Source organism: Nycticebus coucang, chromosome 3 (assembly GCF_027406575.1).
Source record: "Nycticebus coucang isolate mNycCou1 chromosome 3, mNycCou1.pri, whole genome shotgun sequence".
Taxonomy (NCBI): Eukaryota; Metazoa; Chordata; class Mammalia; order Primates; family Lorisidae; genus Nycticebus; species Nycticebus coucang.
Genome location: NC_069782.1, coordinates 150298272 through 150316833, shown reverse-complemented (window position 1 = coordinate 150316833; position 18562 = coordinate 150298272). Strand labels below are relative to the sequence as shown.

General features: G+C 38.4%; 1 protein-coding gene across 9 annotated transcripts in view; it reads left to right on the top strand.

Moving 5' to 3' along the window:
• The window catches only part of ATE1 (arginyltransferase 1), a 231414-nt gene that overhangs the window by 97481 nt on the left and 115371 nt on the right, over nucleotides 1–18562 (top strand). For all 9 annotated transcript variants that reach the window (XM_053583993.1, XM_053583987.1, XM_053583992.1 and 6 more), the window contains one exon: nucleotides 14421–14602. In XM_053583993.1, the coding sequence (XP_053439968.1) occupies nucleotides 14421–14602 (182 nt within the window). The remainder of the gene's footprint in view (nucleotides 1–14420; nucleotides 14603–18562) is intronic.

The following is an 18562-nucleotide window of genomic DNA, read 5'->3' as shown; positions in this document are numbered from 1 at the left end:
CTTGCAGAATTTTCTCCTTCATTTTAAATTTTGCAAAGTTAATTATAGTGTGGCTAGGAGATGTCTTATTTGGGTTGAGTTGTGCTGGGGTTCTGAAACTTGTGTTATCTGAATTTCATCATCTGTTGGCATATCTGGAAAGTTCTCCTTCATAATCTCATGAAGAAGAGCCTCTGTGCCTTGTGAAGCAACTTCATCACCTTCAGAGATTCTTATAAGGTGAATATTACCCTTCTTCAAAATATCCCACAGCTCTCTGAGAGAATGATCTGTTTTTGCTCTCCATTTCTCTTCCTCTTTGAAAGTTTGGGAGCATTCAAATTCTTTGTCTTCAGTGTCAGAAATCCTTTCTTCTGCTTGCTCCATTCTGTTACTGAGGGGTTCTAGTGTTTTTCTCAGATCTTTGAGGCCTGCCAATTCTTGTCTCAATGTGTCAAAATCTTTGGTGATTTTTGTCTTGGAATTCATTGAATTCTTGAGACAACTTTTGAAATGCTCCTTGAATTTCTTTTTTTTTTTTTTTTTTGTAGAGACAGAGTTTCACTTTATTGCCCTCGGTAGAGTGCCGTGGTGTCACACAGCTCACAGCAACCTCCAACTCCTGGGCCCAGGCGATTCTCTTGCCTCAGCCTCCCGAGTAGCTGGGACTACAGGCGCCCGCCACAACGCCTGGCCATTTTTTTGCTGCAGTTTGGCCGGGGCTGGGTTTGAACCCGCCACCTGCGGTATATGGGGCCCGCGCCCTGCTCACTGAACCACAGGGGCCGCCGAAATGCTCCTTGAATTTCTAATTCTAACTCTATACCTCCATTCTAGTAATCTTATTTGTAACCCAAATTCTGAATTTGATTTCTGGTATCTCAGCCTTCTGTTTATGAATAGAATGTTCAATTGTGTCCACCATGTCATTCCTAGGGGGAGTTGATCTACTCTGGTTATTCGTGTTACTAGAGTTTTTCTGCTAATTCTGCCCCATGATTATTTTATACCATTTGGGTAGATGAGCAGATAAGGTGAAGTTGGGTTGGAGGCTCCTGGAGTAGTGATTAACCATCCCTTTGCCCAAGAGCTGGGTCTAGTGTCTGTACCTTTTCCCCTAGAGCTTTGCAAAGGACCTGTAAAGTGCTACGGCCTGAGACACTGGGGACTTAACTGGTGTGGTGGGTCTATGTGGCTCTGTCTTCTTTTCAGCTGGTCTCTGTCCTACCCTAGTGAATAAGTTACTGTGGGTTGAAGTCTAGGCTGTGGAGAAATACCAGCAATTAAGTCACCCCACACCCCACGGGCAACAACTGGAAAAGGAAAATCAAACCTTCCCACAACCACACACCCAGGGTACTACTTTGGATAGTCCTCTGGTGATTGGCCCAGTTCAAGAGGTACAAATCAATTGTCCCAGTCCACACTGGTCTTAGGTGGGAGAGTTCAAAGGGTCTCCAGCAAAGTTAATTATAGTAGGGGTCTGCTGGCAGCTCAAGTATGACTTGTTCCAGTGCTCCATGAGGTCAGAAGGACCTCCAGTGCACCACCCAGCAAATGAATCAGTCTGGGAAGGTTGATGCCTCCTTCCCCACCTTGCATCTCTTGTCACAGCTAGTCACTGGTACCCCTGCAGGGCTGTGACCTAGTTTCCTCCAGTGAGCAGATGCTCCAGGGGTGAGATGCACCTGGTCTGAGTTACAGGGAGATTTACATCTTCTTGGCCAGGCCTTCAGACTCTGCCACCATCCAGCAAGGGGAAATGAGGCCTGACAACCTCCGGTGCTTAATGGATGCTGGTTTGGTTCACTCAGTTCCAGCCCTGCCCCTAATTGATGTTGCTGACAGAACAGAAAATTTCGCAGAGCTTGTTTTTGTCCCAGCTATTTTCCTCTGTGCATCAGATGATGATTGAGTTCACAGAAACTGCAACTCAGCTCCCGTCTGTGCCACCGGCCAGAGCTGGTATGTCTGTCTCAACTGCAGTCTGTGTTGGTGTGGGTCGGTTAGAGCTTACACTCAGCTTTTGTTTTCTGCCTCTTCCCGCCTGTCTTTGTCTGAGCTATCATCCCCTGAAGCCCAGGTGCATCTTAGGCTCCCTACAGCAATCCTTCTGCTCAGCTCCACCCTGACAGTTATGCCGTCTCTGCACACATCTCCGCTGCACCCTGCTCAGCAGGTACTGCCTCAGGTATACCCTTTACTCACGGGGCCTGCCTTTCAGTCCCAGATCTATTCTGTCAGTGGCTGCCACTGGAAAAGATTCCCGGCTTCCTGTGGTTGCCCATAGAGTCAGGGAGTGTCTCTTCAAAGTATTTCCAGAGGTGTGAGCCCTATTCCTGCTGCCACTGCTGCTGCTCTGTTTTGTGGGGCACCACCTCTTCTTCTCCTGTAGGGTTCCCTCAGCCTCAGTTCACCGTCTTCTTACTCCTTGAGAAAATGCCCAAGAATTTGAACTCCATGGGGGACAGGCTTCCAGACCTCGAGGTGAGAGTGAAGAGGAGTGCTTGGAGTTCAGAGTTGCAGGTAGAGAATATATGCAGTTTTACAGTTTTATGCCTGGTGGGAGAGTGCCATGGCATGTTCATAAGTCCACTCTAGGGAAGGTGTTCTGGTTTTTAGAGGTTCTCTCCCGTGAGATAAAATAGGAGGGATTCTAAACTCTGCTCCCTTGTTTGTATAGCGTATACTATGAGGCCTTCTCATGGGGGAGGGGACTCCTGTCCACTGGGTGATGGATTTTGTACTTATCATTTGTTTCCTTGGGGTCACAGCTTGCCTTAGCAGGGTTGATGTGCGTTCTACCTGTCTCTTGTCTCAGCTCCAAACCATTGGCTTACTTGCTAAACTTTTGTCCTTTAAGACTCCTTCTAGATCGGAGCCTCTGTGCAAAGCTGGCCCCAGTTGGCCATCTTGCCTCCCAACATTTGTATTTTCTATCATGCTTTTTCTTTCATTCTAGGTTAAAAATTTAGAGAAAGCTTAGCTGAATGTAGAAAAAGACAGACACAAGATGATGAGAAAAGTTATTGCCCAGATCACACTTCAGAAGGTAGGCCTCAAAATCTGGGCTTTCTATTAGTTAAACCAGTGCCAGGGAGAGGATCTGTGTCCTGAGGATCTCTAGGTGTGAGTTGTCATCTGTCTGGACTCTGCTCTGGACCTAGACCTGTCCTTCCTTATGATTTTGATTGCCTTTAGTTAATGCCACAGTGCACATAAAGCACAGGACTAAAAAGAGGAAAATAAGCAACCTGTACTTCATCAAGGACAGTAACCAAGCAACACTTTAGGTGGCTTCCTGACCCTACTTGGGTTTTGTGTTCAGTGGGATTGGCCTGCTCCTTTATTTATGATCTGGACCAGTGTATCTCAAAGTCAGATGCATACTTGAATTGCTTGTGAATCTGGTTAAAATGCAGTTTCCTGACTCAGTATGTCTGGGCTGGGGCCTGAGGTCTGAGATTGTAATTTTTAACAAAAAACGGTGTACATGTTCCAGATCATGCACATGTTCCTGGTTCAGAAGCTTATAGCACAGCTGTCAGTGATTTTCCTGGAAAGAGGGAGAATGTGATTTTGTCTGTCTGTGTTCAGTCTGCCTGTTGGCCTCGACACTTCTTAGCCTTTGTTGTTGTGATCTTTGGTCTGAGTGGTGATCCCACCCAGGTCTGGATTCAGAATCTACTTGGGGAAGTTTCTATCTCCGGGATCTATCTACAAGTTCAGTTTCGATTGGTGAAGTTTACCAAAATTCAAACTTGTGATCTTTGACCTCTGCCTGTCTTTTCCTTTTTTTCCAAGAACTTTTTCCCTAAAACTGTTTCATTGTTAGTGGCTTACTTAGTTCCATTTCTGGTTTGGGGTAACTTATTTTAAACTCCAATTTATTCTTTTTTAAGTAAAATTTGAAACTTGGAACTGGTATGTATATTGCACATACTTGTGGTGAGAGTGCTAACATTCCCCGTCCAAGATATTACTGCATAGTTCTTGAAGAATGCTATTAATAATTTAAATTAGTATTTGTGAATAGATTTTCTAATTGGGACATAATAATAAGCATATAGCAATGGAATTTAGCTAAAAATGAAACTTTATATCTTGAAAGATTTATATTTTTGAACATATATAGAATAATACAATGAATTCCTATGAGCTATCTCCCAGCAGCAGTTATCAACATTTTGCTCATCTTACTTCATGAAAGATTAATTTTTTACTTAATCGACTTTGTTTAGGACAGTTTTGTGTTCCGTTATTTATGGAACATCTTAGTGTAGTACGTTTGTTACAAATGATGAACCCATATTGATACATTATTATTAACTAAAGTCCATAGTTTCCATTAAGGTGTATGCTTTGTATTTTACATTCTGTGGGTTTTGACAAGCATATACTGATGCGTGTCCACCATGACTGAGTCGTACCAAACAGTTTCACTGCCCTAAAAATCCTTGTGCTCCACCTATTTGTCTTTTTTTCCTGGGCACCTGGCAACCACTGGTCTTTTTACTGTCTCCTTGTTTCACCTCTTGTAGAGTGGAATATGGGTGGGATTATGCAGTATATATCTTTTCCATATTAACTTTTTTCACTAAGAAGCATGCTTTCAATAAATGTTCCTCCATGTCTTTTTGCAATTTGATAGCTCATTTCTAACATTGAATAATATTCCATTGTATGGATGTACTAGTTTATTTATTGACCTATTGAAGGATATCTTGGTTGCTTCCAAGATTTGTCAATTATGGATAAAGCTGCTATAAACATTTGTGTGCAGGTTTTTATATGGCCATAAATTTTCAAAAGACCATTTACAAATAAATGTTTTAGGTATTAGAATGGGGAGTATAGTTTGGAACATTTATGGTAGCTGATAGTTAATTTTATAAATTTGCAATACAAATAATTACTGTTTGCTACTCAGGAACATAGCTGTAATCTATGCTGCCCAAATAATAGTACATCAACACGTATGGCATGATAAAGTTCAATGAGTGGGTTTTAAGGATGTTATTAAATGATGGGGAATCATACCAGGAGTTCTGCTAATTTCTCAGAATTATTTTTCTTTCCATTTTTATCATCTTTACTGTGTCCCTCAAACTTTTCCATTCTTTGTTTCCAGGTGTTAAATAATTTGAATTAAGGGATAGATTTTGAAGGATAGATATGTTATTATGACAATTTTGTATAAGGTATGTCAAGTGGAAGGATAGAACTGATTCAACAGGTGTGTGTGTTCATAGGCAAACATAGAGCATGTTTCTTAAAATACGAGCTTAATTTATGGTATTAGAAAGTAGGCACTGAGTTTTTTCTCAATTTCTTAGTCAGAAGTGAGTGATCTGCGGGCTTTGGCTATTGCAGTTGCAAGGCAGGCAGAGGAAACTAGTATCTTTGATTTACCTCCAGCCCATTCTCCACAGCTGCTATGTACCTGTTGAAAACATTTGTATTGAGTTACTAACCAGTAGTGCTGATATGACCAGAAACACTTTTAGGAAAATAGCTGTTTATCTGCTTTACTTGGATCATCTTCTGTTTTTGAAATCTGGTGTCTTTTATTAGGTTGGTGAGATCCTTACAAGGGATAAAAGAAAAGAATTCACTTGTTTTAATGACCATATATTTTAGTGATCAGAAAACATGTTGAAAAGAAAAAATACAGCAAAGCAAGTTTTAAGAAAATTTTAAAAAGAAATACCATTGTCAATATTGATGTATTTACTGACTTTGTTAGACTAGAAGTTTTTGAAAAACGAGTTACTTAAATGTGTTTGATTAGCTGATTTTCTTTTAACAGCATAAAAATAGTAATGATCTAGGAGCTAGGAGGTCAGTTTATGAGTCAGTTTTTAACTCCCTGGTTTTATGATTGTTGTATTTGATTAATTGACTCTTGGATTTCTGATTTCTTCATCTGTGAGGTGATGAACACCAGATAGGTAGATAGCCTATTCTTTCCTATTAATTATGAGGCAGCTGGTATCTAAGTAAAGTGCTTTGCAGACAGGGAAAACCCCAGCTTCCACGTGAATTTGTCCTTCCTATGGTAGGACAAATTGGTTATGACTGGACTCACAGGAAAACAAGCCTGTGAATTAAATGAGCCAGGTTACCAAATACAGGAGGTCCAAGGATAAGAGATAAAATAAATACCAGAAACTGAGAAGATAGTTGCAGTTTTGAAAAATATTTCAAACTGGTACGAGTAAAACTGATTTATATTTGGGGATAATAGAATGTATTGGTTGTTTATTTATTGAGAATATACTTATTAAATTCATACTTATGTTCTTGATCAATGCATTTTTTTTTAGTGAATGAATGAATGAGCACATTAGATTTAATGAGTCCTAGAACGATGCCCTAACCATCATGGAACAATTTAGATTCATTTCAAAGGCGTCTAATAAGCTTGGACTTGGAGGTTTGCTGACATTTGACAGGCCTTTGGAGCTGATAGCTGTTCTCTGTCTCTGTGTTACTGCAGTGACTGCTCCTTCACCAGTAGTTTTAAAGACAGGGAACTTCATTCCTATAAGCCTCAGGGCTTACAGTTTATATTGGTTATATATGGGGAGTTGTTTATTTTTTGTTAACATAGTTGTAGCATTCTAGTTTCTGAGATAGGTAATTAGGCTTCAAGTTCATAGCCCTGCAGAATATTGGTGTCATTCAGTGTTGTCGTTATAAAAGGTTAACATTATTTACTATTTCTTTTTGGTTAGTGCTTCTGTTTGTTCAACTGCTGTACCCTACATATTGTATCTATATCTAGGAAATGGTAATGACTTTTGTTAAGAACAGTGCCTCTTGACAGTGAATAATAAAACTAATAATTACTGTAGTTGGTGAAAGTGCTTAAAAGTTTAAAGATGTATTTATTGGCCAAATGACATTTTAACAACAGCAGTGGAAGTTTGAGAAGTCACGGTACTGCTAGCACCTTAGTAAGTTCTCTCTTACCTGTACCACCTGTACAGTTACTCCTTTTTCCTCCTTCCTTATCATTCTCTGTGGAAGGGAGTTGTGTGTAGCCTGGGCTTAAGTAGTAGGAAGTTATGCTAGCTACCTTCAGGGCCGAGTATCTGCATAATCTATTTGAAATTATTCCGCATGGGAGACTTGTCTCTTCCCCCACTAATTAATTTATTCAATCATACGTAACAGTATGGACTAATGAATATTTATTTTGTACTTGGGGTTATAAATTTAGACTTTTATTTTGCTGCTCAGTTCATTCCATCACTGGGCATTGGGGACTCTTGCAGTTGGCTCCTGTGTCCCTTCAATATACCCCTATCAATACTTTTGGTTTTCGAGTACTTCTTTACTTTCTGAGCATTTCTAGATGCTCTAAGCTCATGTTGTGTACTTCCTGCTGCAGTCCTGGAATCAGACATTTCTACTAGGAACCCTGGTTTCTTTTATTGCAGAATGGTATTAGACACCAAAATCTGGGCACTAGGTATGGTCATTGCTACTGGGTGTTGTTTCTTTTAGATCCTCTCAAGCTGACAAAACAAGTACGCGTGTGTGTGCTAACCCATATATATATGCACATATCTATAAATATTTCTATGTGTAGTTATCTATATATTATGCCAAACATGAATTCTTACCAGCATCTCCAACTCTAATCCATTACCATGTGAATCATTCTTCCCTTCCTGATCTATAAATTTCCACTCCAGCAGTGAGAAACCTGACTCCTATTGTCTGCCATCCATTTACTTGTTCAATTCCGGTATACATGGTGCATGTATAGCAGGATCAGAATTGTTAATTGGTAACCTCATGGGAAACAACTTTATCAAGTAGAATACAGTGCTTATGTGAGAGTTTCTTTTACCTTCCTTCTTACAGACCCCCTTGATTTCCAGAGTTGCTAGGTCAGCACCTTTTCCCTCCCCCTCAACTCTTTCAGAGGCTGTTTCATATACTGTGATACAATTAGATTCTCTTGTCACAGCCTGTGCTCCTTCAGGGATCCCGCCACCTCCTAAATAATTTTTTTTTCTTAAATTTCGTACACGTTAAGGTTCATTCCTTGTGTTGTAATGTTCTGTGGGTTTTGGTTACAGTATCCTGCAGAAGTTTCACCACCTGAAAGTCCCTTGTGCGTGCTTCATCTGTTCATCTTCCCTAATCCCTACCAAACTCCTGGCAGCACTAATCTTTTGACTTGTCTCTATGGTTTTGCTTTATACAGTATGTACAGGCATACCTCAGAGATAGTGCAGATCCAGACCACCACAATAAAGTAAATATCACAATAAAGTGAGTCGCATGAATGTTTTGTTTCCCAGTGCCTGTAAAAATTGCATTTATATTATACTGTCATCTATTAAGTATACAATAACGTGTCTAAAAAAATTCTTAAAAATAATTTATTGCTAAAAATGCTAACAAAGCAAGTGCAAACCCTTAGGAAAATGGTTCCTTTATACCTGCCAGATGGAGGGTTGCTGCAAACCTTCAGTTTTAAAGGTACATGTCATCTGTATGGTACAATAAAATGAGGTATGCCTGTAATTGGAATCATACAGGATGGAGCCTTTTTAGGTTGATATCTTCCACTTAGCAACATATATTTAAGGTTTCTCTAATTTGTTTGTGTGAGTGGCCTGATAGTTTATTTCTGTTTATTGCTGAATAATATTCCATTATATAGGTGCACCACAGTTTATTTATCCTAGCACCTATTGAGGGATATCTTGGTTGCTTCCCGTTTGGGGCAGTTATAAATAAAACTATTCGAAACATTCACTTGCAGGATTTGGGGTTTTTGTTTGATCTAAGTTTTCACATCAATTGGATAAGTAGGATCGAGATTGCTATTCTGCAAGGTGAGAAGGTTGGTTTTATAAGAAATTCCTAGTGTCTGCTATTTAACATTCCCACCATCAACGAATAGAGTTCCTGTTGCTTTGTACCCTCACAACACTGATACTCAGTTTTGGGATTTTAGCCATTCTCAATACTTAGGTGAGTCTAGCTCATTGTTGTTTTAATTCACAACTCCATAATGAAAAGTAATGCTGAGCATCTCTTAATATGTTTATTTGCCATTTATACATCTATTTTTTGGAGGATTCTGTTCATATATTTTCCCCATTTTAAAATTGGGTAGTTTATGTTTCTATTGTAAAATTTTGGCGGCGCTTGTGGCTCAGTGAGTAGGGTGCCGGTCCCATATGCCGGAGGTGGCAGGTTCAAACCCAGCCCCGGCCAAAAACCACAAAAAAAAAAAAAAAAAAAAAAAAAAAAAAAAGTCATTGTATGTTTTGGATACCAGTCCTTTATCAGATATGTTGTTTGCAAGATCTCTCACTTCATGGCTTGAGTTTTTATGTGGTTGTTTTTTGCAGAGCAGAGGTTTTTAATTTTAATAAAGTATAACTTAACCAAAGTTTTTCTTTTGTGGATTTTGCCTTGGTGTTATATCTAAAAACTCATTGCCAAACCTGAAGATTACCTAGATTTTCTTCTATATTATCATCTAGAAGTTTTAGGGGTTTGCATTTTACATTTGGTCTGCGATTCATTTTGAGTTAATTTTTGTGAAAGGTATATGATCTGTGTCTAGATTCACTTTTTTACATATGAATGTCGATTATTACAGTAACATTTTCTATCAAGACTACTCTTTCTTGATTTAATTGCCTTTACTCCTTTGTCAAAGATCGTTTGACTGTACTTGTGTGGGTCTGTTCTATCCCATTCTCTACATACTTATCTGTTCTTTCGCAAATATCACATTATCTTGATTATTATGGCTTTATGATAAGTCTTGAGATTGGGAAGTGTCAGTCCTCCAAATTTGTTTTTCTTCAATATTGGGTTGGCTGCTCTGGTTATTTTGTCTCTGTATAAATTTTAGAATCAATTTTTTCATAGCCATCAAATAGATTACTGAGATTTTAGTTGGGATTGCATTAAATCTATAGATCAGCTTGGGAAGAACTGATATTATAATAATATTGATTTTTCCAATCTGTGAACATATAATATGTTTTCATTTATTTAGATCTTCTTTGGTTCCATTGAAGTTTTGTAGTTTTTGGCGTATAGTTTTCTGCATATTTTGTTAGATTTATATATATGTATTTTTTGTGTGTGGTATTGTAAATGGTGTTTTTTATTTCAGATTTCAGTCAATTGCTGGCACATAGGAAAGCAATTGACTTTTATATGTTAACTTTGTATTTTGGGATCTTGCTATAACTGCTTGTTAGTTCCAGTTTTTTTTTTTTTTAACATAGTCGTGTCCTCTATGTAGAAAGTTCCCCCCACCCTTACTACTCTGAATACCTTTCATTTCCTTTTCTTATTGAACTAGCCAGGATTTCCAGTGTGATGTTGAATAAAGTGATGAGAAAGGATGTTGTTGCCTTGTTCTTGATCTTAGGGGAAGGGAAACATATAGCCTTTTATAATTAAATATAAAGTTAGCTGTAGGTTTTTTGTATATGTTCTTTATCCAGTCGTGACAATTTTCACTATTTCTAGTTTAAGACTTTAGACATGAACAGGTATTAGATTTTGCTAAATACATTTTATATATCAATTGATATGATCATATGATTTTTCTTCTTTTAGCCCATTGATATAGTAGATTACATTAATTGCTTTTCTTGCTTTCTTTTTAAAATTGCTTCTCTAATGTTAAATCAGCCTCGCATACCTGGAATAAAACTCTTACTCATGAGATATAATATTTTTTATACATTGTCAAATACAACTTGCTAATATCTTGTTGAGGAATTTGCATCTGTGTTCATGAGAGATGATGGTTTGGAGTTTTTTTTCCCCTGGTTTTGGTATTACCAAACCTACTCTTTATTTTATTCTGGCCTTTATTCATATACAGTCTCCAATTTTAGCTATGAAAAATGATGCACAAGTTATATTTGTTCACTTAATTTGTTAATCTCTAATAGCCATTCAGTCTCTACTGAAACCCCTTCTGCTTCTTTATAATTTTCACTGTATGGTTTTTATTTAAGAGTAATTGTATTTAAAACCAAGTTGAGTTTTAAAATGAAAAATGCCATTTATCTACATACAGGAAATAGTTAAACTAGATTTCAATTACTATATTAGATTATAGTTACATTAAGATCATAATGAGGAAATAATTTTATGTTCCACTAGTTAATAAGAAGTGCCCTAGCTATTTGTATTTACACAGGAACTTACCTAGAAAAAATAGTGGACTCATGTGTCTGGTCAGTAACAGGGCAGTAACAGCACAGGTCTGGCCAGTGGTATGGGCACATTTCTCCTTTTTGCAATCAGCCCTCTCTTTTTATGTTCTTTGCTTTTCCTCACATGTCATTTCTTTCTTAACCTTTTTGTGAAACAGACGAATATAGTTTAATAGTGATATACTTATTCTGTAAAATGTATTTTCCTTTTGCATCAGTGTGGAAGCTAGGTTCTGTCCTTTAATTGCTGAGTTCTTACTTTGCTGTTGATGCATTCTGATGGTCAGTGTGTAGAACAGGTTGAAGTATTTCCTGTAGAGCTGGTCTTGTTGTGGTGAATTTCCTCAATGTTTGTATATCAGTAAATGATTTGATTTCTCTGTCAATTTTAAAGGTTAGCTTAGCAGGATATAGAATTCTGGGCTGTAAATTGTTCTGTCTAAGTAGATTAAAGGTAGATGACCATTGTCTTCTTGCTTGGAAAGTTTCATTAGAGAAGTCTGCAGTCACCCTGATGGATTTGCCCCTGTAGGTCAACTGGCGCTTACTCCTGGCAGCTTGAAGAATCTTTTCTTTTGTCTTGACTTTGGACAGGTTCATCACAATGTGTCTTGAAGAAGCTTGGTTAAGAGTTGAAGTGACCCGGGGTCCGATATCCCTCTGAAAGGAGTGTGTCAGAATCTTTGGTAATATTTGGGAAATTTTCATTTATAATATTCTCTAGTATGGCTTCCATTCCCCTGGGGCTTCTTCCTATAATAGTCCCATAATTCTGTCAGTGAACGTTCTGCTTTTTCTCTCTTCTTTTCTGCTTCTTTAACTATCTGAGTTATCTCAAGAGCTTTGTTTGCTACCTTCGAAATTCTTTCTTCTGCACAGTCTAATCCGGGGTCCTCAAACTACGGCACGCGGGCCACATGAAGTGGTGTGATTGTATTTGTTCCTGTTTTGTTTTTTTTCTTCAAAATAAGATATGTGCAGTGTGCATAGGAATTTGTTCATAGTTTTCTTTTCTTAAACTATAGTCCGGCCCTTCAGCAGTCTGAGGGACAGTGAACTGAACTGGCCCCTCGTTTAAAAAGTTTGAGGACCCCTGGCAATGTGTTGTTGATACTTTCTATTGCATATTTAAGTGCCCTAATTGACTGCTTCAGTTCCTTCAGCCCTGCTATATCTTTTCTATATTCTTCATATCGTTCATCTCTTATTTGGATTTCCTTTTGGTTATTTTCCACTTTATCAGCAGTTTTCCTTTGTTATTTCTATCATTTCCTTCATTGTTGTCATTGTGTGTATTCTAAATTCACTTTCTGTCATTTATAACATTTCTTTATAGCTGGAATCCTCTGTAGTAGCTACCTCGTGGTCCCTTGGTGGGGGTGGGGGGTAAGCTCTGGGCTGGTTTTTCATGTTGCCAGGATTTTTCTGCTGATTCTTCCTCATGAGTGATTTATCAGTTTCCTTGCCCTGATTTTCCTTTCACTTCCTCTTGCTCTTTAAGTTGCTGTGCTTCTGAACTAGGGTTTCGATGAGTCCTTTTGGTACAAGACCAGAGGCATGAGATGATTGAAGAGCAAGAAGGGAAAAAGAAAGAGGGGAAAAAAAGAAAAGAAAAGAGAAAGGAGAGGGGGTGGGTAAAAAGGAATATTGACAAAAAGAAAAGAGGCACGAAAGAGGGAGACAAAGCACTATAGGCGTACAGTAGGGTACTTTGACCAACCTCTGGGGGTGCCAGATTGGGTGGTTCCCTTGAGGTCTGCAGCTCTTTGCCAGCCTGTTCAGACACAATACCCCACCTCAACCAAGTAGTGAGGAAAGACAAAAATGCTATAAATGAAACCAAAACCAGCAAACAGAAGACTTTATGGGATAAAATTGGGGGAAAAACCAAATAATGGGGGTAGAAACACTAGCAAAAATGAAGTTCTAATTGTTGAAAAAGGCAACAATGGGAAATTATATTTAAATTAGAAAAGATGAAAGAAAAGAAAGAAAAAAAAAGAAAAGAGAAATCTATTGGGAAAATGTTGAAATTAAAAAACAAAACAATAGCAACAATGAAACAACCCCCAAAACCAAAACCAAAAACAAAGCAGTATATGTATCTCGCTGAATATTGTCTGGGCAACAGGTGATCTTCTGGAGTATGAGATGTTAATCACAATGCTGATACACCTGTATGAGATACAGAAAGGAGGCCTCTGCTGGTTTCTCAAACCCCCACAGGGTGGAGAACCTAAATCTCTCCTCAGCTCGCTTAAAAGGCACTTTAAACTGCTAACCTTGGCTGAGCAGAAGCTTTCCCAGGAAAGCACTTGTTGCTGGTATCACTCCTGAACTGGCTATCCACTTACCCAGTGTCCCAAAACCGGTCTCACTCTATGCCCCTGAGGGCTAAGGTGTAAAGCTTCTCAGTACCTGCCTTTAGGCTGCTCAGTCACTAGATTACTCGCTCCTGCCCGATCCTTGCTCTGTGACCCTGAGGGTGGAGCTTGCTGGGGGACTTCTCCCACAGTGGTTCTGTGCGGCCCACAGCCGAACACTATTAGCTCCATCTGGCTCAGTGGCTCATTCTGGGGCCCTAGACAACGCTTAAAGTCCTTCGCACTCTTGCCCAAGTTCTCCCAAGGTAGTTCAACTGAGTTCCACAGCCAAAAAAACCCAAATAGCTCACAGATAAGGCCTTTCCAGTTTGTAATCTCACTGCTGCAGTACTTACAGCTGCTGGTGGGATTGGACTGAAGGAACACACGCAACCACTTGCTAGTTCTCCACTGCTTTTGTCTTCCTCATGGGGTCCAGAAGTCTCTGTCTGACTCCCTGTGTCCTCAAAGGGATGTTTATGGGCCGATCCCACCAGCCAGAGATCCCTGGAGTCTTGTCTCCCCAGGCTCACCATGCCCAGTTGCAAGGAAGCTGTTACTTGGCTGCCATCTTGCCCCTCCCTCCCTGTAAAATGTATTTCTTACTGTGAGATATTAAAACAAGGAAGTTTAAGAAACATAAATTGATTTCTCCTTTTCATTTTTATATCTGGTTTGTGTTTCTACAGGGAAAAAGTTTTGCAACTTAGATAGGATGTGACTAGAGAAGATAATAGGCACAAACAGGAAGTTTTAGGACATATTAACCTGAGTAAAAGCATAATACATTAATAGATTTTTTTATTATAAAGAAAAAACTTGTCAAATGGTTCATATTCATGTGTCTACTTTTTCATAGGCAGAGAATCCCCCTAATGGACCAGATTGTGGTTATGGCTCCTTTCACCAGCAGTACTGGCTTGATGGAAAGATCATTGCTGTGGGGGTGGTTGACATCCTTCCGTACTGTGTGTCCTCTGTGTATCTGTACTATGATCCCGATTATTCATTTTTATCTTTGGGTGTCTACTCTGCATTACGGTAAGATTGCTTTTTTTGTGGTTGCTTTAATGAGTTATATAGAACTTTAAATAATTACTCATTTGATTATATTTCATTATGTAATAGAAATTCTATTTGACAATATAATATTTTGTTTCTATAGTAGCATATTATACAGTATATTATGTAGTATATAAGTATATGAACTATGATCTATAATATATGCAGCATATACTACTGTACACTGTATGTTATACGTTATTATATATAAGGATAAAGTTATAGTATGTTATAGATACTTATATAATAATATTATTTATAACTAGTATACATAGTATGTAGTAGTTATATATTGGATTTAGACGGTATCACTTTCAGAATTACTGTCTATTGGTAATTCTCTAGCACTTTAAGATATCAAGTCCAATGTATTAAAAAAAGTCATTTGTGGGATGCTTTTGTTGTTTAGTTTATACATTTGTTTAAGCTTCCTTGTTATAACCTCTTATGTTTCTTAAATGTTATGTGATTTATGTTTATCACTATCTTTTTACTATTAAAGTTAATGTAGTGTAAATGAATTAAAGCAATATGAGTCTGCTGGAAGAAATATAATTATATATTACATATGGAAGCCAGGTCTGGGGAATCCCTGGCTATCAGCTTGAAATCTATGACCCTCGTCATAAGATGATTTCCCCTTTATGCCTATGCCTACAAATATATGCAATGTAGCACCAATATTTTTTCATTATAAGTAGATTGGAGTCCTATCCCATGTTTTTACTTTTCTTTTTTTTTTTTTTCTTTTTATTTTTTTTGGCCGGGGCTGGGCTTGAACCCGCCACCTCCGGCATATGGGACCGGCGCCCTACTCGTTGAGCCACAGGCGCCGCCCTTTTTCTTTCTTTATTTTTGAGACGTGGTCTCACTTTGTCACCCTTGGTAGAGTTCTATGGCATCACAGCTCACAGCAACCTCAAACTCTTGGGCTCAAGCAATTCTCTTGCCTCAGCCTCCCGGGTATCTGGGACTACCGGTGCCTGCCACAATGTCCGGCCATTTTTAGAGAAGGGGTCTCACTCTTGCTCAGGCCGGTCTCGAACTCATGTGCTCAGGCAATCCACCTGCCTCGGCCTCCCAGAGTGCTAGGATTATAGGCGTGAGCCACTGCATCACAACTTTCATGTTTTTATTTTTATTTTTCTGTTTGTGTGTATGTATTTATGATAAAGGAGGGAAGTGGGGGGGTTGGAATTATTTTTCTTTTGTTTATCTGGGAGCTTGAGTCTCTCTTTTCTTCCTCTTTATCATTTTGTCATACTTTTCTGATTTTATTTCCCAGTCTTTATATTTCATGGTCATGTTTTCATGTAAATATACTGCCAGATTATTTTATTTTTTTGTCTATGTGCTTTTTTTCTGAATTATAAAAGTAAAAGTTGTTATTTTTCTTTAAATCAGTAATTTGTTTTTTTAAAAATCTAGTCCATAATTATTTGTGTGTGTGTGTGTGTTTTAATAGCCCACACTATAAATAAGTTCTTCATCTTGGTATTTTCAACCTGACTTTTCTCTAATGCCAATTTTTAACAAATTTGTAATTATATGTATTTGTAACTGATCTCTGTAAGAATTTTTTACTTTTCTTATATATGTAAGAAATTCACATTGCATTTTTGTATAAAATAATTAAAAAATATTCATGGATCTTGGCAATCCCACTAAAATTACAACTGAGATTTAAGTCATTCACATTTTATGAGTTTAATATTCATATTTACTCATATAAATACAGAAGTTTATATTTATTTCAAAAAAGATATATTTTCTTTATACCCCATATCAGTCAATACTTTAAGTTATTGTTGTTTTCTTTTTTGTTTTCTTTTTATATTGTTATTGTTTTCTTTTTGTGTCTATCACTTCACAGTGTGTATTTATAGATTATTACAAATGAGATTTATTCTGACATAATAAACTCTAACCGGTATTGTGAAATATTGCATAGCCCAGTAAATTTAGAGGTGGTTTAGATATTGAGACAGTAAGTAATTAATTCCCAGCAAAATCGGAAAGAATGCTCCCAATCGCTTGGTGTGCCTCTTGCAAACCCTAGAGCTGGAGCAGGGAGGAAGGAGGAGAGCAGCCTGCCTGGTGGCTGCTGGTTGTGAGCCGGGAGGTTGCCGCTTCCTGTTGGTGTTTGAGAACATGAGTCGCTGAGTTAAGATGGGTAAAGGCAGTAGGGAGATTGAGATCTTAAAGTAAAATTGGGAGATTTGGTTACAAGTTGGTTACAATAATTTCCATTATTGATTTTAATATATTTTGGTGAAAGTTGTTTAGGTAATTTTCCCTCAGTTTCTTCAGTTCTTTCAGCAGTCCTGCAGTCAGTGTAGCTCTGTATTTTTAGATGTTTATATAATCTAGTCTGTAGATTTAGAAAATATTTGAATTGGAGATCATGAGCATAGCATTCATTTACGTATTTTAGGGAGATGAATTTTAGAAATGTAATTCTATTCATAGAAGTAAATAAACAGACGGGGATTCCAGTTTGTCAAAGCAGATAGTATTTCTAGATGCTCCATACTGCTGTGACAAAAATAACATCAGCAGTGGGATTAGGCGGAGCCCCACTTTATGTAGAGTGGTCAAGTGGTCAGAAAGACCTCTATGAACAGATGATATTTGAGGAGCAAAGGGGGACAAAAGGAGCCAGTCATGCACAAATCCCGTGGGCAGAGGTCCAGGTAGAGTAACAGGTTTGAGTGGCCTGAGTGGTTGGAATACACAGAAAGGTCTTAATGGGCTAAGATAGGGAAGGACATAGGGAACGTTTCCACTAGGAGGGTGGAGAAGCAGGTGGAGGTGGGGAGGAGGGGGCAGATGGAGCCGGGCTTGTGGGTCTTGTAGGGAGGCTGGATTTTAGTTGTGTGTGATACCAACCCAGTGCTGGGGTGGGGTTTGGGGAGGTTACGTGGTCTGATGAATGTTGAATATTGTAGAAGACTATTTTGACTATTTCTTGGGGAGAATGGAAACAGAAAAGCCAGTTGGGAGGCTACTGCACTTCTTGCAGCTCTCCCCATTATGGGGAGCCGTAATGGGGACTTGGCCAGAAAACCTGACGTGGAAGTGGTGAGAAATGGCTGGATTTAGGCATAGTTTGGGAGTAGAGCCCAAAGGACCTGCTAGTGTGTTAGACATGGGGTGAGCGGAAAAGAACAGTTAAGAGTGATTCATAGATTTGGGGCCTGAATAGCTGGGAGAGGGGGACCGTGATGAAATGAACTGAGATGGGCAGGACCCAGTGAAGGAGAGCCACTGACAGCCTCTGTGGCTGGGCAGGTCTCGTTGGAATTGGGTGGTCGGACATTGGCTTGATCTGTGCATTCTGTTCTCCATTAGAAGCTTGAGAGTGGACGTGGATTAGTTCCAAGAATAGTAGAATTTATTCTGTTATAGGCTAATGGTATTTAGTCTGCTTGGATTTTGAAATACTTTTAATTTAATGATGAATTTGTACAGTAGCAGTTCTTAAGTTTGAAATAGAAAAATACATAGAATATTCCACTAAAAAATACATTTCTCCTGAATTTCAAGCATCCATTGCTAGTAGAAGACACCACCTTCGGAAACAAGCAAAAAAACAAACAGCTTTCCTCATACTTTAGAAATGTACTGAAATTTTATTCAAAACTCTCAGATATAACCAGTCATTCAGTTGGGTCTATGTCAAGATTTATCTGGATACTAATTAAAACCACTTCACACCCAAATGTTGCAGTGAAGATACTGACAACTCCTCTTTCAAGTCATCAAAACATGGTGCGGTAACATGGTATTTTCCCTCTGTAGTCTTAGGGGAAATAAATCTTAACTTTCCACCTAGACACAGGAACACATTATATATTATATATAGCTGAAAGTGTTTGCATGTAAATGGTCATAACAGTAGTTATTCTTTCTGAAATGTATTGATGTTTGAATTTTCTC